General features: G+C 48.8%; 1 protein-coding gene across 1 annotated transcript in view; it reads right to left on the bottom strand.

Annotated features, from left to right (window-relative positions):
- NMUR1 (neuromedin U receptor 1) overlaps positions 1 to 11,536 on the bottom strand; it is a gene marked incomplete at its 5' end in the record, with an annotated part of 35,579 nt that extends 24,043 nt beyond the window's left edge. Inside the window, one exon of the mRNA XM_084893122.1 lies at positions 11,524 to 11,536. Coding sequence (XP_084749248.1) covers positions 11,524 to 11,536 — 13 coding nt within the window. The remainder of the gene's footprint in view (positions 1 to 11,523) is intronic.
- Positions 11,537 to 23,367: the final 11,831 nt, after the last annotated feature.

Below are 23,367 nucleotides of genomic sequence, written 5' to 3'. Positions count from 1 at the left end.
TTTTGCTCCCAAAGATGCGCTAAGTCTTATTTTCAGGGGATGTCTTATTTTTCCATGAAGAAGAATACGGTACACATTTATTGTTAAATGAAAATAAAGGAAATTGATTACCTATATACAGTACAGTATTACGGTAGTTGTCAACACAAACCAGACAAACTGAATCCTACAGTATCAAGAATTTACTCATTTATTCAATGACAATCATGTCGTCATCTTCTGGAACATCATCATAACAATCCAATTCCTGAATTTCCTGGTGAATTTCTTGTGATTCTATTTCTTTCAGAATCAGTGGACCAAATCTCTCATGTTTAGCCTAAGGGGGCCTTATTTTCGGGGGATGCCTTATATTTCACTCAGAAGGAAACCTGTAAGTAGGTCTTATTTTCGGAGAATGTCTTATTTTTGGGGAAACATGGTAATATACTAGTATTTACCTACTAAGGTGTTTGTGGCGATTAAATGAAGACACTTTGGGTAAATTCTATAGCACAATTCCTGGCACATATTAAGAATTGGGAAAGTTCTCTTCCAAGTGGTTGAGGTGTAGAAATTTGGCTGGAAGGCTGCTACTGTTTCGAGGGTAGAAAGGTTATATACCTTAAAGAATTATTTGACTTTAAAAAGCACGTACCTATCCAACTGGGGTTGAAATTATATTTTAGTCAAAAAATTACGTAAGATTTGGTATCATTCAAAAAGAGAAATTAAAAGTAGTTTAATAGTCTAAACCTGAAAACACCTGGAGACAATTGTGTTCTAGTTCCCAATTGTTTGCTCTCTCTTCCTGGATGGAGATTATACAACCCCGCTCACCTGCGCTGCCTCCGGGGGCACTATTTCCTGCCCCACTGGCTTTGCCCTTGACCTCCTGACTGCCTTTGCCAATGGCTTGTGTATGAACATGATTTGTGGCACCTCAAGCTGAAACATTCTTTTTCTTTCTTTTTTTAAAATATATTTTTGTTGATTTTTTACAGAGAGTAGAAGAGAGAGGAAAAGACAGAAACTTCAATGTGAGAGAAACACAATAATTGGTTGCCTCCTGCATGAGCCCTGACCAGGACCTGGGCTGGCCGGGGCTGGCACTGCAATCAGTGCCCTTGACCAGAATTGAACCTGAGACCCTATGGTCTGCAGGCTGATGCCCTATCTACTGAGCCAAAGCAGCTAGGGCTCAAGTTGAAACTTTAAGAGATCTTGCTTATTTCCACCTGCTCACTTGCTCTTAACCTCTGCCACAAGATTGATGTGTCTCCAGTGGGGGCTGTTTCTTTGACTTGTATTGTAGAAGGAAGAAGTATAGACACAGGTGATCCACAGACAGAAGGAGCTAAGCCACAAGAAACCTGTGACAGAAATATAGGGTGTCCCCCCAAAACGTATACACACACTTTGAGTAACTATAAAGGCAGTGTTTATTAACATGCATTTCATTTTCAAAATTGAGCTAACAGCTTTTAAAGTGTGTGTAAATTTGGGGAGACACCTATTTAAGACGGGCAAGAAATGAGCCTTTAAGGTTGTGAGCTGCTGAGATGTTGAGATATGTTATTACTGCAGCTACTCCCAGTGAACACAGACTAAAAAATACCCTATAATAGGTGACTGGCCATATACTGTACCTTTAAGGTGGGAATGCAGCTATCAAATTTAAAGTTATGTTTTAAATTATATTAAATTTATACTTAAATGTATGCACCTATTAAACTTCTGTTTAAGGACATAGGAAATTGCTCAAAAATATGTGTGTTTCAACATATTTTTATTAATTTCAGAGAGAAAAGGAGAGGAAGAGAAAGATAGAAACATCAATGATGAGAGAGAATCACTGATTGGCTGCCGCCTGCTTGCCCCTATTGGGGATCAAGCCTACAACCCTGGCATAAGCCCTTGACTGAAACTGAACCCAGAACCCTTCAGTCCACAGGCTGATGCTCTACCCACTGAGCAAAACTGGCTAGGGAGCTCAAAATATTTTATTTTTTAAAATATATTTTATTGTTTTTTTACAGAGAGGAAGAGAGAGGGACAGAGAGTCAGAAACATCAATGAGAGAGAAACATTGATTAGCTGCCTCTTGCACACTCCCTACTGGGGATGTGCCCGCAACCAAGGTACATGCCCTTGACCGGAATCGAACCTGGGACCCTTCAGTCCACAGACCGACGCTCTATCCACTGAGCCAAACCTGTTTTGGCAAAATATTTTAAATAAGTGAATAAAAGTTTAAAACTGAAAGTACAGTGGGATCCCAATTTTTCAAATTAAAATATACCTTGTAAATATTGATTGAGGTAAGTTGGGTGGTAATTTTACCTTTAAAAAAAATGGATTGGGAAAGACCCTTAAATGTTAACTGGTTATCTCAAAGTGGTAAAATTAGGGAGGGTAGTTATTCTCTTTTATACTCATCTATAATTTCCAACTTGTCTAAAATAACCATATCATGATTTTGTAACTTAGCAAAATGGTTATACAAGCATGTTTAAAATAATCATAGCTGGTGAAACTGGTTTGGCTCAGTGGATAGGGCATCAGCCTGCGGACTGAAAGATCCCAGGTTCGATTCTGGTCTAGAGCATGTACCTTGGTTGCGGGCACATCCCCAGTAGGAGGTGTGCAGGAGGCAGCTGATCGATGTTTCTCTCTCATTGATGTTTCTAACTCTTTCTCCCTCTCCCTTCCTCTCTGTAAAAAATCAATTAGAATATATAAAAAATTAAAATAATCAATAGCTGATGGCAATGTGGAAGGCTGGGAGCCCTTGGAAGGCAGCAGGGTTCAGGGTCCCAGTAGGTCCTGGTGGGGGATGGTCTCCTTATACCAAGTATCCCAGGTACAGGCATAAACCTAGCAGCTAGGGTCCTAAGAGGATATGTGTAACTTAAAAAAAAAGAAAAGAAAAGATTAATTGGTTTCAAATATAAGAATTAAAGTATAATTCCTGGGTTAATAAATGTTAGTAAAAGTTAAGAATTGTTGCCCTATGGTTTGGCTTGGAGGATATGTGTAGCTTTGTGGGTGGGAGGGAGGTATGGATCACAAACCTCCTCTTCTCCCTGTGACATGGGGTCTGGGTCTAAGCCCAGACCCTGAGAGGGATCAGATGTCTTCAGAGCCAGGAGGCTGAATGAAGGGTGGCACTCTCCTGCAATTCCGAAATCAGCACTGGGGGGCAGCAGAGAGCTAGGTCAGGCTGGGAGGGCATGTGGGAGCTGACTCCACATCCACAGCTCTTCCCCCAAACCCTATCTCTGACGACCCTTACCCCCAAGACAATCACTTCAGCTTGGTTTTCAGAAGATGGTGCCATTTCTCAAAAGGAAATTGCTTTGCAAGTAAAACCTAAGTGTTCACCACGTCCTTCCCATGGACTATTCAAGATAGCTCAGTTTTTACATGTTTAACACGTTCTATCATATTAAATGTGTTTTCAATTTCAGTCTATGGCTTAATAAAGCTCACATCCTATATTCATCCTGCTGATGTCGTTAAGTCTTAAAGTTTAAGAGAATAGGAAACTTTAGTAGCAAGACTGGTGGCAAAGATTACCTCTTCATAGAACTGAGGTTACCAGCACCTTTGGTACAGAAAAAGGCACCCTGAGAAAAATATTCTGTATAAATCAGTGATAATCACAAGTCTCTTCTGAAATGCCTTAACTACTATTAAACAAAACACCTCAAAACTTGATAGTTTAAAGAAACTATTATTATTATTATTATTATTATTATTATTATTTGGGTTGGGCTCAGCTGTTTGATTCTTCTGCTAGTCTAAGTGGCTGCAGTAGGGGGACTGGATGGTCCAGGACTCTGATAGCCCCACTCACATGCCTGGCTTTTGGCTAGGGTGGTGAGGGCAACTGGGCCACATTGATCTCATTACCCAGCAGGCCAGACTTTGTCGCTTGGCAGCTGAGTCCCAAAAGGAACAAGAGGAGCCAAGCCCCCGTGCACAAACACTTTTTAGGTCTCTGTTTGAGTCATATTTCCTACTGTCCCTTGACCAAAGCAAGTCACATGGCCAAGCCCTGACTCCGGGGGGTAGAGAACATAGATTCCATCTTTTGACAGGAAGGGCTTTAAGAAATAACTTAACACATGCTCTTTTTCTCCTATCCTTCTGTTACTGAGAACATCCTTACATAGGACATCCTTATACTACCCATACCCTATTCTCCTGAGATTAAAGTCTACATTTTCCCAGGTGTGTCTGGGGGAAAATCAATCCCTCAGAAAATCAATATGCAGTAAGGGGCTAAATTGTGTTCAACAAAATTCACATGTTGAAATGCTAACCCCAATATGACTATATTTTGAGAGAGGCTTTTAATGAGACAATCAGATTAGATGAGGCCACATTCATAGGACCATAATCCAATAAAATCCATATTCTTATAAGAAGATGAAGAGATATCAGAGTTCCAGAGTTCCCGCCCCCCTCACCCCCCAGCTATGCACAGAGAAAAGGCCATGTGAGAACACAATGAGAAGGTGGGTATCTGCAAGCCAGTAAAAGAAGTCTCACCAGACATCAATCCTGCCAATACCTGATCCCAGCCTTGCAGCCCCTAGAACTGTGGGAAATGTCTGTTGTACCACTCAGTCTGTGATATTCTATCATGGCAGCCCAGGCTGACTAATACAAAAGGGATTCTTGGTTAAAGAAGTTCGGGAAATGCATGTTCAATACTGATCCTCCACCCTTGGAAATTCATAAAGCTCTGTGGCCTATTAAAGACTCTGAGAGCCATAGCAGGTTTGGCTCAGTGTATAGAGCGTCAGCCTGTGGACTGAAGGGTCCTGGGTTCGATTCCAGTGAAGGGCATTGCAGGCTCCTGGCCTTGGTCAGGGTGCATTCAGGAGCCACACAACATCGATATTTCTCTCTCTGTCTCTGCCTCTCCATTCCACTCTCTCTGAAAAATCAATGGGGAAATATCCTCAAAATAAACACACACAAAAAAAGAAAAAAATATATACCCTCAGGTGAGGATAAAAAAAAGACTCTGAAAAGTTCTTGAACAAAGAAACCTATAGTTTAACACAGTGTTTCCCAATTTTATTCCAATATGAGGCCCTTTGCCAGCACCTCTGATCACCATCAGAAGCTCTTCTCATTTCTAGTGCTGATGTAACAAACAAGCCAAACTGATGGCCTTATTCTCTCACAGTCTGGAGACCAGACGTCAGAAACCAGGATGGTGGCCGGATTGGCTCCTCTGGAGCTCTGAGGGAGGACCTCCGTGCCTCCTTCCTCTCCTCTGGTGGTTGCCGACAACCCATGGTGTCCTGGGCTTGTGGATGCATCACTGATTCCCACCTCTGCCTCTATCTTCACAGGACCTTCCCTTTCGTGTCTCATTCTCAACCCCCTCCTCTTTCTCTTATTAGGACCCCAGTCATCAGATTTAGGGCCCACCCTACAAGATGATCTCATCTGGCATCCTTAACTCTATGACACCTGCAAAGACCCTTGTTCCAAATAGGTCACGTCCTAAGGTTGCAGGTTGACATGTCTTTGGGGACCATGACTGCATTCACTACAGAAGCCAAAGGACACCCAGGGGCTGGCTGAGTGTGGACACAGAGCAGGGTGAGTGGGACTCCTCTAGGTGTGTGCAAGCTCAGGGCCCATCCCCTCCAAGGGACACACTCGGAAGAGCACTCTCCTGTCAGCAATGCTGGATCCACAAACCCTCCCTTCCTGAACTCCCTGCTGACCAGCCCCCAGGATCACATTCCTGTTTGGGGCAGGTCAGGACTTACTGTGCTACTCATTCAAAACCTGAACTGTTCTTTCTGCTCTGTCCTGGAAGATAAGGCCTGAATTCCTGGAAACAGTAATAAAAACTGATGCTCAGCCATTGTAGCAACGGGGTAGGAAGGCTCTTAAAGGGCTGTGCTTCTAGAGGCTTCCTCCCCAAGTCTTCTCAAAGCTCTGCTTCCTCCTTCCTCGGGCCTCTCTCCTGCCCAGAACACTGCCCCACCCTCTCAGCCCCCAGGAGGAAGTGAGACCTCCCCCCTGCAGGGTCAGCCCTCCAGGACCAGCCTGAGTGTTCTTACTGTTGGCACTTTTTTTTTTTAATTAAATTATTATCTGTGTACATATCTTACCATTGCCCTCCCCCCTCCCATACATACCCTCCCTTCCCAGAGTTTTGTGTCCATTGGTTGTACTTATATGCTGTTGGCACTTTTTAAAAAAATATGTCTTTTTATTGATTTCAGAGAGGAAAGGAGAGGGAGAAATAAAAACATCAATGATAATAGAGAATCATTGATCAGCTGCCTCCTTCATGCCCCCTAATGGGGATGGAGCCCACAACCCTGGCATGTGCCCTTGACCAGAAATGAACCTGGGGCCCTTCAGTTTGCAGGCCAATGCTCTATCCATTGAGCAAACCAGCTAGGAACTATTGGCACTTCTTGCTTCTCTGTTGTCTTCCACCTGACTGCATCCCTGCTCACCCACCCCTACCACCGCTCCGCACTCTGCTTGCCTACAAGCCACCCGGCAGGTGGGTGTCAGGGATCTGCAGGTCCCTGGAATGCAAATAACCAGAGATGGCTCCGACCTTAGAGGTGGGGCTCAGGGAGTGCGTGTGTGTGCACTTTTTCTGGGGAGGGGTCATATCCTTCATCCTCTCCAAACGGTTCTTCCTGACTTACAGAGGCTGAAGCCACTAGTTTAGGACCATGGCTCAGTGAGTAACTCTCCCTTAGAGCAGGAACCCCAGGGAACCCCTCTTCCCACTCCTTCTGAGCTGAGGCCCCAATCCTGGGAGGCACAGGCATTTCAGTCACCGTCCACAGGATGCCCAGGGATGGGACAAGGCTGGCTCCATGCAGTCACAGCACCCCCCCACCCCACTGCCCCCTGTAGGCGACCAGCAGAGCCCAGGGAGCGAGCTGGGGAGCCTGAGGCAAAACCCTGTGAGCTCCCGGTACCCGTGGCTTGGCTCCCGGCTGGCCCTATGGGTAAGTGTAGCAGCATCCTGGATCTTGCCCTGCACACTGCTGGGATTGTGCATCTGCCCCACTGGGCTGTGTTGTCACAGCAGACTGAGGGAGGACCTGTCTCTCAAATTGGATAATAAATTTTTTCCCCCAGCAGAAACCTATCTTTAACTTCTTTAAAATTCTATTTGAGGCCCAATCCGGCTCAGGAGCACTGCATCCGTCTGCCAGGGTTGCCATTACAAGTACCCCAGACAGGGGGCTGAAACACAGAACTGTATCTTCCCACAGTTCCGGAGGCAGGAGGCAGAAATCACGGCGTTGGAGGGGTTCGTTCCTTCTGAGGGCTGTGAGCGAAGGAGCTGTTCCTGGCCTCTCCCCTCGGCTCACAGACATTTATGTGTGTTTGTGTCCAAACTGCCTCTTCTTAAAAGGACCCCAGTCACACTGCATGGGGGCCCACACCAATGGCCTCATTCTAACTCCATTAGAATTTAAAGGCCCAATCTCCAAATCCGTCACATTCTGAGATACTGGGGATTAGGACTCCCACACGTGCCTTTTAAGGGGACACACTTCAGACGCCAGGAGGAAATGAGAAGGATGGGTGGAGGGACATGCTGCAGGCAGAGGGATCATGGTTTGACTTCCGCCCTCTGGAGGCTGGTGGGCACCAGAGCCCCTCAGAGCCCCTCAGGCCACTGCACAGCCACCAGCCAGGCCTCCCAGGGGCCTGGGGTGGCCCGCCCGTCCTCCTGGGCCTTCAGGCAGTCCCACTCTGGCCCTGAGTCCCCTCTGGAAGTTGGCAAGCCAAACCTAAGGGCCAGGAGAAACTAGGTGGCCCTGGAGATGGGGATGTCCAAGGGCTGGGCCGCCTTGGGTGTGTGTATGGTGTGGGGAGGGCTGAAGCACCCTTTGTTTTAGGGGGGGATGTGGGAGGGGTGGTCTCTCAGTTCAATTGCCTTCCCACTGTGGAGTGGGCGTTTGGATGGCCCCAGGAATCCTATTTGCATGCAGAGCACAGGCTTCTGGGAGGTTAGAAAGAAGGAATTTATTTTAACTTGCAAATTAGTTCTAAATTCTTAAAGTAATACTTACTCATGGTTGAAAGAAAAAACTTGCCCGTGATCCACCACAACTAGAAATCTCTGACTTTGGCTGCTCGTTATTTAATGGCATCCTGTGCTTTTACCTTTTAGGACAGGGGTCCTCAAACTTTTTAAAGTGGGGGCCAGATCACGGTCCCTCAGAGAGCTGGAGGGCCGGACTATATGAACTACTAATTCCTACTGTAACACCTCGGCTGCGCTCACTGCCCAAAAAACCTGGCGGGCAGGATCAGACTCCTCTGCGGGCCGCATGTGGCCCGCGAGCCATAGTTTGAAGACCCCTGTTTTAGGATCTTCTCTTAATGCAAGCAATAAATGTTACTGTAAAACAGTTAATTAGAAAATGCAGTTTGCCGAAGAGAACAATTTTAAGTCACTGCGGCATTATAATACCACGACCTACAGATAGTTTATTTTTTAATCATGTATTTCTTTGACTGCTAATACATTTGAATATTTTCCTTTGTTTATTAGTTATTTAGATGTCTTGGATGAATGGTCTGTTCTCATCTCTTGCATATTGTTACTGGGTATCTAATGGTGTCTAGTCCATCTTCTTGGAATATATATATATATATATATATATATATATATATATATATATATATTATACTAATATGCAAATAGACCGAACAGTGGAACAAAGAAATAACTGGTCACTATGATGTGTACAGACTACCAGGGGGCTTGTGCGGAACATGACGGGCATTGGCTGCAGCGGGATGGTGGAGCAGGTGAGCGGGGGCACCAGACCAAGGTGGGGTGCCAGTCGCTGTCATGGGGGCGAGCCTCTGGTGGTTAATGAAAACTCTTTGCTCCTGTGCGCTGAGGTCCCAACCAGCGCTCATACCCACTGCCAGCACCAGAGCCACTGCTCACGCCCACTGCCAGTGCTGGCCCTGCTCGCACCCGCTGCTGGTGCCCCAATCACTTCACACCATCAGCAGATGCAAGTGGGGCCGGCTCCACAGCATATGGGAGCAGCAGAAGTGGGAGCAGGAGCAGGGCTGCTGGCAGACAGGAGCCCAGGGTCCCTGGTGGGAGGGGCCAAGCAGGATAGGGGGAGGGGAAAGGTGGGCCTCTGTGCCCAGCGCAGCTTCTTGGCCCACAGTTCCTTTCAAGGTGCATGAATTCGTGCACTGGGCCCCTAGTATGCATATATTATTAACTCAGTCATATTTGTAGCAAATATATTTTTCCCAGTTTGTGGTTTGCTCTTAAAATATTTAGAGCATTTTTTTTAATCTCTATTTTCCCCTTCAGAATTTTTTCACTGGCTTTAAAGCTTAGGAAGTACTTCTTCACAAAATCAAATAATTTTTTTCCAGTTTGCTTTTGATTCTCTCTCTGAATTTATCTCTTTAAAACCTGAAAGTAAAAGTTAGAAATTAACTTAGTGTTTTTCCAAATACTTAACCAATTGTCCCAGCACCATTTTGTAACTCAGCTCTCCACTCTCTCTGTATCTGTGTCCCCAAAGACAGTCCTCTGCTCCAAGCCAGTATCTAGGAGACACACACACACACACACACACACACACACGCACACACACACCCTGTAGTCCCCTGGCTGCCAGCACTTACCCAAAAGCACTAGCAAACAAGGTATGATTTCTGATGTGCGGAGAAGGTAAGGGGTGTACCCTGGAGACCTCAACACAAACAACTTAAAAATTCCCTCTGATGTTTCTATCCTCCCCAAGCCTCCCCTGCTGCATCCCCAGGGAAGCCTGGCCCTCCCTCTCAGCACAGCTGCCCTGCTGCTCCCCTCTAACCGGGCCTTCATCTCCCAGAACCCTGCCCCTCCCCAGCCCCTGGCCCAAACCCAGCTCTTTCCGCACAAAGGCCCTCGGGCTAATGGCATCCTCCTCCTTAGAAAGCTGGGTAGCAACTTCCTTGTCACTTGAGAATGCCTTTGGGGTCTCAGCCCCACCCCCTGGGGCTGATTATCCTGTTTCTGGCAAACAAACCCAGTGATGCTCTGGGTGGAATTCTCATACCATCTGCTAATGGCACCCAGTTACTCTCTCTCCTTGTGCCTTGAACATGCAGGAAGCGGGGTTCTGGGAAGATGGAGACCCTGCAGACCCTCTTACAGAGCCGATATGCAGAGAGGCTGCCCTGGGAGCCCAGAGCAGAGATGGAGCATCCTGAGGAGCAGCCAGCCAAAGACTGGGGAGCCCAGGGGCCAATTGACTAGATTGGTTTGTAGCTCTGCTCATTAGTGTAGACTGGGGGGGGGATGACAATCTTTGCTGCTTCAGTGGTGAGCCCTGAGTGCTCAGTCTGCGGAGACAGCTTCAGCTGCGTTAGCTGAGCGCCAGTGCCGAGGACCAATCCAAGGAAGGGGGTGGGAGGGACTCTGTGGGGGGATCTCTGGACCAGTGTGGACAGAGGTCCTGGGGGAGAGGTCTGAAGCCAAGGCAGGAGAGAGGGACAGGAGAGCAGCCACCCTCGTGGCCAGAGGAGCAGGGTGTTCAGGGAGACAGGACGGTGGGGTCTCCCTACTCAGGTTCCCTGGATGACTTTAGATGTTGTCCCTTAAGCTGCCTGTGACTGCTAGTCACAACAGCCCTGGCTCAACGTGCTAAAGCAATTTGGAAGTAAATCTCCTGCCACCACAGGAAGTCTGGGGCCCGGGGGCTGGGGGCCGCAGGTGCAGTTTGATCAAGGCTTTGCCCTACTTTTGTGCAATCCCCCTGGCTCCACCATCCTCTACGCGGGGCTTTTCCTCAGGCCAGGTCCCTTGTGGTCACAAGAGGCCCAACAAGATGTGACCGTTACAGGAGCAGAGGACTGCATCTTCTTGGGGAGGTGCTGGGAGTGGTCCCTTGTAACATCTACATTATAAGGAGGTAGTATGCAGATTAGGCCGGGACTCCCTAACGGGTCACCACCAGGCAGGAGGAGCTTGTGCACCCAGGTGAGGCCTGGAGCAGAGACAGAGACAGGAGGCCTCCCGAGCCAGCTGGTGGCTCCCATGGCCCCGGAGCAGACACAGGCAGGGGGGCCGGGGCATGCTGTGTGAGTCAGGCATGGGACCTGGCCCCCTGTGGCACTGGTCTGGCCTCCCCTGGTGCCCATCTGGCATGACTCCTGCAGCAGCTGGTGCTGTGTGAGTCAGGTGCGGGTCCCAGCCCCCCTCGGGGCGCCTCCTCGCGTGATTTCAATCATGTGCTGGGCCTTTAGTTTAATATAAGTGAGCAACTGCATCCCATTCTCTTTCATCAGAGTCACAGCCATCATCATTCCTTGTGGCACCTGCACAGCATACACACCTCCACCTTCTTCTAATGTATTTGTCTTTCTCTCCTATCCACTGGCAGATTTGGCTATAAACAGTCCTGGGGCCTGGGCCCACTAAAAGTATCTACCTCTGCTCTGCTGGTGCCTGTGACATCGTCGGAGGCTCACAGTCCCCGTGACCTCACCACCTGGACAGCTCACCCAGCAGGGCCATCACTACTCCCTCAGCAGCACAAGTAACAGAGGGCCTGGATGGCCACTGTCCCCTGGGGAGAGGCCGGCACCCCCATGCGCAGTGACAGCAGGTCTTCACACAGCCCTGCAGTGGATCCCAAAGTCAGGTCTCCCTCCTACAGGTGGCCCAGCAGCTGGCGGTGCAGGTCAACTGAACAGCAGGATGTGGATCCGGCCCCCATCACCCAGCCGCCTCCTAGGCCACGCAGCTTGTGGGCAGGAGAACCAGCGTGAAGATGAAGCTGATGCAGGGCACAGGCAGGAGCCCAAGGAGGCCACGGCCCAGCTGGCCCCCGGCCCCGGATGCCCTGCAAACATCCCTGAGTCTCCAGAACCTAGTGTGGGCTGGGCCGGTGCGAGATTCGAGAAGGATCCGGAGTCTTCAGATTTCCCAAAGCGACTCCCTGGTGAAGGAAGAGACACCACAAGCAGCGGGTGTCCCAGACAGGGAGCAAGACTTAGACCCACCTGCCACAGGTGCTGAAGCACAGTCCCCCCAAATGTGCCAGCCTTGGGCACTGCAGATGCAGACAGCCAGCTTGACACCATTGAAGCTGCTGAGAAATCTGTGGGTCTGGAGGCCGTGAACCCTGACACTGAAGTTTTGCCATCGGCTGAGTCCCATGCAGTGACCGAGGGGGGGTTGATAGACTGCTCAAGAGACCTGCAGGCTCCGCTGGTCCCGCCCTCCCCAGGAAGCAGTGTGCCCCGCTTGCCTGGAGCCCCTATGGTGGCTCTGAGGAGAAGCATCCGGACTCCAGTCTACACAGCCTGTGAGGAGAACGCCTACATGCGCTCCGTGACCAGCTTGCTGGGAGGGGGCGAGGGGCCTGGTCTGGTCTGAGGCCACCAGGAGCATGGCCACCCCTCCTGGTGGCCCAATCCAATGACTTGTCTGTGAAGGAGTGTAAGGCCGACTGTCCTGGGCCAGCTTGGAACAACTCCAGTCCCAGCTCCAGAGCTCCTGGGGAGCTGATGGGAGTGATGTGGGGTCTGCATGGCAGTCTCTGTAACCCTCCACACACTCGGCTTTCTTCTGGCTGAGAGCCTGTGTTTAGGAAAAAACCACCTGTGACTAGAGACTGCTATTTCCCACCATCTGAGATGGGTATTGAGGAGTGGGATCCACAAATTCAAATGACCTTTAAAGTTGGAAAATTTTGCCCTAGCCAGGTAGTTTAGTTGGTTGGAGCATTGTCTCATGCACCAAAATGGTTTTAGGTTCAATTCCCAATCAGGGCACTTACTAGGTTTCAGGTTTAATCCCTGGTCAGGGCACGTATGGGAGGCAACTGATGGGTGTTTCTCTCTCTTGCCTTCCATTCCTCTCTTAACACATATCCTCTGGTGAGGATTAAAAAAAAAAAAAAAAAAAAGTTTGACCCCGCTGGTGTGGCTCAGTGGTTGAGCATCAGTTGATGAACCAGGACGTCATTGGTGGGATTCCCAGTCAGAGCACATGCCCAGGTTGCAGGCTCGACCCCTGGACTATGCAAGAGACAGCTGATTGATAATTCTCTCTCATCATTGATGTTTCTATCTCTCTTTCCCTCTCTCTTTCATTCTGAAATCAATGAAAAAAAATTTAAGTTGGGCCGAAGCCGGTTTGGCTCAGTGGTAGAGCGTCGGTCTGCGGACTGAAAGGTCCCGGGTTTGATTCCGATCAAGGGCATGTACATTGGTTGTGGGCACATCCCCGGTAGGGGGTGTGCAAGAGGCGGCTGGTCGATGTTTCTCTCTCATAGACGTTTCTAGCTCTCTATCTCTCTCCCTTCCTCTCTGTAAAATATCAATAAAATATATAAAAAAAATTTAAGTTGGAAGATTATTTTTAAAAAAGAATTTAAAAAAAAATTTTTTTTTGTAAGGTTAGAAATTTGAGGCCACTTTGAATATGGTAAGAAAAAAATAAAAATAAACCTGTCAGTGTTTTTACTTGTTTTGTAAGGACAATATTCTTGTTTAGTCTATGGCCACGAGGCTAATTGATTAGTCACCACATGACTACAGTCAAGTTTATAGGTTTGGCTGGTTGAGGCACAGGTTCTATCCCAGAAAGTGTCTCCTAAAGAAAGTGAGCATAGATAAGGACAGTCCCCAGGGGATGTGATAGTTTAATGCAAAACTGGACCCTCTCTGGGCTAAGAGAAAACCCTATTTCTTAGGCCTCCTGGATCTTGAGCTTTGAATCCCCTAAGGGAGCAGAGCACGCCCTCTGCTGGAGAGAAGGCATCACTAGCCTGCACCAAGGAGGACCCTAGACTATTTGAGGTTAATCTCCCAAGAGAAGTGAGTTCAATAAAAACTGTTTACTCACTCACAACACTTCCAACACTAAATGTGTGAGTTTTCCGCACCAAACAATTCTTCAGTTCTCTGTGGGTGTCTTACAATTCAATTGTGACACTAACCACCTCGGGTCAGTACAGACCCCACAGGTTAAGTCCCACAAGACTGCATCACTAAAGATGCCATCACTAAAGGTGGGTCCCCAGATTACCCATACTTCTGTCTGACTTGGCTACAAAATCAGGGATTCCCATGACTTCTCCTCAGGTTGTATAATTTGCTATAACAGCTCACAGAATTCAGGGAAACACATTACTCACTACTGCGAGTTTATTATAAAAGATATTATAAAGGAGATAAATGAACAGCCAAATGAAAAAGTACATCGGGCAAGGTCCAGAAGGGCCCAGAGTACAAGAGTTTCTGTCTTCATGGAGTTGGGGGGCCACAGCTTCCTGGTATGTGGATCCATTCAACAACCCAGGCGCAATCTAAACCTTGTGGTTGAGGGTTGTTATGGAAGTTTCATTATGCAGGCATGATTGATTAAAGCAAAGCACCGGCCATCAGTGATTAACTCAATCTGCGGCCTCCTCTCCCCAGTGGGGTGTGTGTGTGTGTGTGTGTGTGTGTGTGTGTGTATAGTGGGGAGGATGGGACTAAAAGTTTCAACTTTCAAATCTTATGGTTGGTTCCTCAGGCGAGCAGCCCCCATCTTCCAAGAGTCATTCCTATCACTCAGGAAATTACAAGGGTTTTAGAAACTGTGCCAGGAAGCAAGGGGGCAGAAACCAATATATTTGTTACATCACCAGGGTTCAGAATAAATCTGAGATGCCACCAGTTGAGCTGATTGACTCAGGTTGAAAATGTGTTCAGAATCTCTGAGGAACAAAAAGCAAGATGGAATCTACCTTAGAGGAGGATCCAAGATGGCTGCACAGGTAAACACCTAACCACAGCCGCACACAACAATTTCAGTAAAATGCAGCTAAAATATAAAATGGATATTACCCAGAACTACAGGAAAGTCGAATGACTGGAAATTCTACAACAAGAAGGAAAGAGAAAACCAGAAGGAAAATCAGAGGAGCTGTAAAAGCCTAAGGTACGGAGACACGCTGCGTGTGCGGAGAGGAGGGGGAGGCTGAGTGCTTGGCTGGCCCTCCCTAGCGGGAAGGAGATAAAGGCTCCGGATTGTGCTGAACCCCAGACCTGACAGCAATGAACCCCAGTTCTAGGCCAGACCCCGGGGACCCAGGCTCATACAGAGGGATCATGGGCTGTGAGGTGGAATCCCAGGGAAGCGGCGAAAGGCAGAGCCCCCGGAGGCACGCACATTGCGTGCAGAGAAAGGACAGTTGGCTGTGCCGCGGGATTGCCCTGGCGGGAAGGATAAAATCTCTGGACTGCTCTTAACCCCACTTCCAATCCCACTTCCAACTGAACTGAACCCCAATACTGGGATCATTGGGGGAGAGACTAGACTGTTTGGTGGCAGGTGAAACTCAAGGGCACCTCACTCTCAGAGGTGCTTGCAGCGAGTACCAAGAGACCCTGAGGAACACTGACACTCAGGAGCCACATAAGGTGTGGCTGACAAAAGCCAAGGCTGTAGGCTCCACCCTGAAACTCTGCCCCATCCAAGCAGAACACAGATACTTTAAAAAAAAAAAAAAAAAAAAAATATATATATATATATATATATATATATATATATATATTTTACTGATTTTTAACAGAGAGGAAGAGAGAGAGATAGAGAGCTAGAAACGTCGATGAGAGAGAAACATCAGCCAGCTGCCTCTTGCACACCCCTACCGGGGATGTGCCCGCAACCAATGTACATGCCCTTGACCGGAATCGAACCTTGGACCTTTCAGTCTGCAGACCGACACTCTACCACTGAGCCAAACGAGCTTCGGCAGAACACAGAGACTTTTAAGGCTACCAACTCAGGGAAGCTGCGAAAATGCCAAGACAAGGAAGTAGATCACAAGCAAGAGTACCGATTGGAGGAGAAACCAAGATGGCAGTGTGGATGAGCAACTGGTCTGCCGCTCCCACAACAATTTAAAATTTTAAACTAATATGAAGGACATCTATCATCCAAAACCACAGGAGGGAGGTGCTGGGTAGTTAATAGTCAACAATTGGCATGATAGTGGGAGCAATGAGGGACCGATGGGGATCTTAAAATGTGACCAGCTGGAGAAATGGAAGAATGGCAGGCCCGAAGCAGCCAGGCCCGGAGCAGCATGTTCCTGCTCATGCCAGCATCTGTTAGCTTCCAGTCTTCTGCAAAGTCTTTTGCAGCAAGTCCGAGGACTCTGAGTAAATCTACACCAGCAACAAAAGAGACTCATTTAGTAGCTAAAAATATTAATATGTCCATAATTCTGATTTCTCATTTTGTTTTTTTGCATCGGCATTGTTGTTATTATTTAATAGCCAGAGTTTTGCTCTTGACATTCAAGTTTTGAAAATAGCATGTATGTGGCTTAGTTTTTGCATTGGCATTGTTTACAATTGATGTTAATTTCAGAGCCCTATTATTGATGTTTAAATTTTATTTTAATTAGTAAAAAAGGGTGAGATGTAGAGAGCCGCCTGAGAAGGCACATGGACATTTTTTAAATTCTTATCAGCTGAGCCCGAGGGCACTGGCAGAATCCTTTTATTAGTGCTGATTTCTTAATCCATGTGCTTGGAATGAGGAACAAATAGGACCTTGACTCACCCAGGTCTCGATATGCTAAATCTTGAACCAAAAAATAGGGAGCTTACCCAGATTTTGATGAATGGGATCTGGGCACACCCGAAGCTCCTTTTGACTACCTTAAGCTCCCCTTCGGAAGCCAATTTTTTAAAAAAGGAGGGGGGATTAAAAAACCTGATGAACAATAGTAACTGTTGAATATAATAGAATCAGAGGTATGGAAGGGGAGTGGACTGGTAATTCTCAGGGAAAAGAGGAGTGGGGGGTGCAGGAACAGACTGAACATAAACTGTGCACCTATGGATGAGGACAATGGGGGTTGGGGAAAGGGTAGAGGGTGGGGTGGGAACCTGGTAGGGGGGGGGGGGAATGAGGAACTTTTGTAATAATATGAACAATAAAGGTTTATTAAAAAAAAAAAAAAAAAAAAAAAAAAGCCAGACGGGCAGAAGGGCACAGACTATCCAACTGGGCTTGCTGCCAGAGCCCAACACCATGGCATAGTTTGCATAACAGTGCTCCAAACTCAGACCACAGCAGGCTCAGGGGCCTCCAGGAAGGGCCTAGCCATGGCAAAGTCCTTACAAGGCAGGGCTTGGCTGAGGGGTCTCTGGACAGGCAGTATCCATTGAACCTCCACTGGCCCATCTGGTGGAGTCCTCAAGTGGACACTGTGGTCCTCGATGAGGGCCTTACTGTCTCCAAACCTCAGTTTCTTCATCTAAAAGTAGGTCTCCCATTTCCCTCACAGGGATGCTGTGATCAATAATGCATGCTAAAAAGAAACAAGCAACATTTAACAATTGGCATGTCACAAGTGACAGGTGTGCTTTTATCTTTTCTTCCTTGGGGTGTTCTGCATTGTGGAAATCTCTTAATTGGAACTGACAGAAACGCAACATGAAGTAACTTACTTACTAGGCACTAATGGATGGATGGGCGGGGCAGAGAAGGGCTAGGAACAGCCTGGCTTTGGAGATGCCCAATGTCAGGGACTCCAAGCTGTAAGGACTGTCTCCACTGCTTGTGCCCATGACCTACCATGGCAACTCTGCCTCTTGAGACATAGAGTGAAGGAATATAATGGAATCACCATAGTCAAGTTACTCAATTACTAAAATCAAGACTGTTGAAGCCTGAGGAAATGATTCTATTTTTGCTTTAACTAGCCTGGGACAATGCCTCGATATACATCAGACCTCAAGATAACCCTCCGATTACCCCTGAAGGGCTGAGGAAGAATGTTCAGGTATCCAGACTCCCTGACATCCAGGATGCAATCGGTCATCTAAAGAATTATCATCTCCAACCAACCCAGAGGAGAAGAATGCGGGACTAATTCTTCTCAGGAATGTGCTTTTTACTGTAAGAGCCCTCAGCTTTTCTTTCTTCTTTGAAACACTGGGTATTGTCCATTGTTTCTGGTATGCAAACCCTAAGACCTTTGAATAAACCTTCATCATTTATTTCTAGCTGAAGCCTCCAGAGCCTTTCTGGGTTTGTCAGCATTCTCCTCCAGTTTCTGTTCCAGCGGGGAACATGGCTCCTGGCGGCTCCCGGCCCTCACGCTCACAGTTCCAGGACTAAGAAGAAAAACCTGTTTCCCTGCTCCCGTCTGGTAAATGCCAAGTGTAAGGATGTGGTTGGCCCGGTCTGGGTCGCTTTCCTTTAACCATGTGCTTTAGAAAGGTCTGAGGCATTCTTAGGTGTCCTCCCACAACTCTGCGGGTTAAAAAATTCCTCTGCATCTCTGATTTTTAAGAATCATTGGTAATGAGGAAATAGGATTCACATAGAACACCTGGTTTCATTTCTGACCACCTGTGTTTTATTAGCACTTGTTAAAATGGAGTGTTTGATGAAGAAAATCACCTCCCACAGATGGCCTTCACCACAGTGAACTTGAACAAGACAAGCAGGGTCCTCTTAGCAAGCAAGAGGAGGTGGTCATTGTTACCCTGGTCAAAGTTGGGTAGGTTGAGGTAGAGCAGGGCACAATGGCAGATTACTGCTGGCCCCTACATGAAATTCTGGGCCTTGTCTCCCAGCCTGGGCTTTGGGACTCAGCAATGGTGAGAAACAGAGCTGGGCAGGAGAAGAAATAACTAATAACCAGGCCCACTCCAGAAACCTGGGCTGTGGTCAGGCAGGCCCCACCCTCTCCACTCCCAGGACCTGGCTCCCAAGACCTTTGGGGGCAGAAATAAAATATTGGGGACCAGCTTCGATTATAATAAGAAATATTGACCCTGCTCTGTTAACCATGATGGTTCCGTTCTGATAAGAGAAAGCGCATTCTAACCTGGCTGAGTCTTGTACGCCCTGGGCCATGGGAGCTAACATTGGAATGCAGTCCATCCTCCTGTTCTGAGAACCACCTATCATTATGGAAAGATTTACAAACTTGTGGCTGAAACAATCTAATCCAGGAGGCACCAACTCTTTACAACCCCCAGCCCCTACTGCCTGTAACCTGGTCCTCCTGCAATGCCCCCTTTCCTTCCCCCCGCCAGCCCGTATGACTTCTAACCTGTAATGGTTATCCCGTGCCTCCTCTCCCATGCCTGTAATTCCTACTTCCCCACGTAATCTTTGCCCTTCTACCCAATATAGTAAGCAGCTGCCTTATGGTGGGGTGCAGAGCATACTTTTATGGATGGCCATACTGCCAGCATTATTGGAATAAACACTCATCAATGATTCAACACTGTCTCTGCGTAATTGGCTCAAGTAGTGAGAGGCAGCCTGGACCCCTTGGTGGTCTGATTATAAGACCACAACCCTGGGATGTGGTGTCACCGCACAGACGCCAGGGGAAGGCACGGGAGTGACAAGGGCTCCAGGGATGGGGGCCGAGGGGCATGAGCAGAGCCCGGCGTCCCCGCCTCCAAGAAAGGTGTCCAAGGGCAGATTTCCTAGGCGGCTGAGCGGGAGGAAAGCGCCCGTGCGGCCTCTGCTCCTTGCTGCTGGAGCAGGAGGCCAGGTTGGGGCTGGCGAGCAGCTAGCCCGGGACGGAGAGCAGGGAGACGGCGAACAGGCCTCTCCGGGAGGGAAATCCCGGCCTGGCCGCACGGGGCCCACCTCGGGCGCTGGCCCACCGCCCAGGCCCGGCGGCGCCGGCTCCTCCGCTGGGGTTTCCTTCCGTCGCGGGGGAGCCCCGCTGGGGTCCGGGGCGGCTCCAGCGCGGGACCAGGGTGCTAGAGGGGAGGCGGGTGCAGAGTCTGTGCCGGTTGCTACGCAACGGCCCGGTGACGTCAGGCAATTGAGTTTGGTTCCCAAGGTAACTGGAGGGCGGCCGGGCCGGGAACTATTTGCGTCCCTCCCCAGAGGGGCCGGCCCGGGGCTGGCGCCGCGGAGGGAACGCGCTCCGGCTGCGGGCGGCGGCGGAGGAACAGAGGCCCCTTCAGCCCCGAGGCCAACAGCGCCCTCCCCGCCCCTCCCCGCTGCCTGCCCCCGCGGTTTCTCCCCGATCCTGGGGAGGCCCTGGAGGGCCAGGCTTTGTGCTGTATATAAGCCTCTCCCGGGTTAACCCCTTGAAAAGGGGGCGTCACTGGCACACAGTAGGTACTCAGCCCGGCCTTCCTCTCGGCCACCCTTTCAGAATTGCCATGTGACTCCAGCGCTGAGAACCCCTTGACAGATTCTGATCTTCAGCACCTTCGTACCTGTCCTTCGTGCCCTGGTCAGCAGGTCAGCTCCATAATTTGGGGAGCGCAATGCAAAAATAAAACGAGAGGCTCCTGGTTCGGAAATGACCCAGGGAGAGGCAGGGAGGATGAGCCGAGACCTGCCCCTGTGCCCACTGCAGCCTAGAGGGGGTAAGAAATGACAGAGGGACAATGTAGGAAGCAGGCCCAGCCCTGCCCACTGAGGGTGAACTGCAGGAGTGAAAGTGACAAGTACTTGGGTAAACCGAGGCAAGTGGCAGCAGTCACAGAAAGAGGATAAGGCTCAAACCCAGAGTGGAAGAAGGTGAGGGACAAGACACAACAGGACTAGAAAGGCAATCAGGTATGCAAAGGCAGAGCAATGACCTAAATTAGGGCCTGAGAGCTGGCCCAGCCCCACCTGGGCGTCCCTCAGGACTCAGGGTGCTGTAACTGGGTCCTCCCACCTAATGGCCCCTGTAGCAGCAACCGAGCAACATCCAAGCCTCTCACAACCTGTTTCGGAGGAGCTGCCACCACTTCCAGTCCAGTGGCCGGGCAGGCTGGACTCAAGAGACACAGAGATCTGGGCCCAGGCCTCAGAGAACCAGCCCAGCATTGGCATCCAGACCAGCTAGGTGCCGGCCCAGAAGCTCTGCCTATCCTGCCTCAGGGAGGCATCTGCCCCAACCCTGTAAACCCCAGCATCTCTTGTCAACAGTCTGACAGGCGACCCTGGGCTGAGGGCAGGAGACATGTGGCCTCTTTGAAAGAGGCTAGAGCTGGCTTTCTCCTGGCAGTGCAGCTCCTTAGCCTGACGCACAGTTGGAAAAACCTCCATCCCTCTGAGTGAAGCAGACTCTGTGATCCCTGTTTCTCATGCAGAACCTGTTTGAGGGTGCACCAAGGTCCCCCAATCTCTCCTAGACGATCCTGGGGAACTAGCCCTGGGCCCGGAACCAGAGCTGGTGAGCAGAACCAGCTACCTAATTTGCCGGACCCAGTGCAAAGTGAAAATATAAGGTCCCTTGCTCAAATGTATTAAGAATATCAAGAAAACCCAAACCGGTTTGGCTCAGTGGATAGAGAGTCGGCCTGCAGACTGAAAGGTCCCAGGTTCGATTCCAGTCAAGGCATGTACCTTGGTGCGGGTACATCCCCAATAGGGGGTGTGCAAGAGGCAGCTGATCAATGATTCTCTCTCATTGATGTTTCTAACTCTCTCTTCCTCTCTGTAAAAAATCAATAAAACATATTTAAAAAAAAAAAAAAAAAAGAATATCAAGAAAATGACAGCAAAGCATTAAGCCAATCATGGGGCCACAACCCAGTTGGTGAATCCTATCACTAAGCATGCCTCCTTCCTGGGCACGGTCCACCTGTCCCCTCTCTCAGGGTCCATCTGTTGGTCTCCCCTACCACTGCTGCTGGCTAGTTCCTAACCATTCAACACTATCCAGGGATGGGGGGGGGGGGGGTGTCCTCAGAGAGGCCCACCAGACATCACTGGGGGGATGTCCAGTGCTTGGCCATCAAAGGACCAAAGTCACAGAACCCTTCCGGAAATGCTCATTTCTGCAAATGTTGGATATTTGGTTCTCTATTCCGAACACTTGCTCTTGAATAAAACATGTGAAGGCTGTCTACATAAGAGGAGGAAATATGAAGCACAGCAGCTGATTGATGGGAATTTGGCACTGACCAACACTGAAACATATAACAACCAAGTCAAGCCCTGACCAGTGTGGTTCATGCCCTCAAACCGAAAGGTTGTGATTCAATTCCTGGTCCAACATAACTGGTTTGCAGGTTCAATCCCTGACTGGGGCTGAGCAAATTCAGGAAGCAACCAATGGATGTATGCCTCTCACGTCATGTTTCTCTCTCTCTCTCCCCCTCCTTTCCACCTCTCTCTAAGAATCGATGGAAAAAACATCCTGGGAGACACACACACACACACACACACACACACACGTGCCTCTTGGGCCTCTTGGCCAAAGTGGGCACAGGGGCAGGTCTCAGCTCATCCTCCCTGCCTCTCCCGCCGCCACAGCCCCTAGTCTCCTGACTGCTGGCAGCCCCACTCCCACTGTTGCTGCTTCCATGTGCTGCTGGCACAGGCCCCACTTGCACCTGCTGATGGCACAGAGCGATTGGGGCCAGTGCCATCAGCAGGTGAGAGTGGGGCCCGTGCCAACAGCTGGGCAGACTATGGTGCATGAGAGCAAAGAATTTTCAGTAACCACCAGAGGTTCACCTGATGACAGCGACTCACCCCCCTTACCTGCTCTACCATCTTGCCACTGCTGGCATCCACCATGTTCTGTGAGTGCCCCCTGGTGGTCAACGCACATCATAGCCACCAGTTGTTTGGATGTACTGCCATTCAGTCTATTTGCATATTAGAGTTTTAGATAGATAATTTAAAAATATTTTTTATTGATTTCAGAGAGAGAGGGAGAGAGAGAACTATCAATGATGAGAGAGAATCATTGATCGCCTGCCTCCTGCTCACACCCTCTTGGGTGTTGAGCCCTCAACAGGGCATGTGCCCTTGACTGGAATTGAACCTGGGACCCTTCAATCCACAGGCTAATGTCTAGCCACTGAGCCAAACCAGCTAGGGCTATTATTTATTTATTTATTTTTAAATATATATTTTATTGATTTTTTTTTTTAAGAGAGAAAAGGAGAAAGATAGAGTTAGAAACATTGACAAGCTACCTCTTGCACACACATCCCCCCCACTGGGGATGTGCCCGCAACCAAGGTACATGCCCTTGACTGGAATCGAATCTGGGACCCTTCAGTCCACAGGCCAATGCTCTTTCCACTGAGCCAAACCACCTTCAGAACTAGGGCTATTTTTATTTATTTATTTTTATTTTTGTTTTTTAAAGCTTCTTTTTTTTATATAATATATGATTTTTTACAGAGAGGAAGAGAGAGTTAGAAACATGGATGAAAGAGAAACATCGATCAGCTGCCTCTTGCACACCCCCTACTGGTGATGTGCCCGCAACCAAGGTACATGCCCTTGACCGGAATCGAACCCAGGGCCTTTCAGTCTGCGGGCCGATGCTCTATCCACTGAGCCAAACCAGTTTTGGCAACTAGGGTTATTTTTTTAAAAAATACACCAGCCCAGGCTGGCAA

Source organism: Pipistrellus hanaki (assembly GCF_964339955.1).
Source record: "Pipistrellus hanaki genome assembly, chromosome: 8".
Lineage (NCBI taxonomy): Eukaryota > Metazoa > Chordata > Mammalia > Chiroptera > Vespertilionidae > Pipistrellus > Pipistrellus hanaki.
This window is presented reverse-complemented; position numbering and strand designations above follow the sequence as displayed.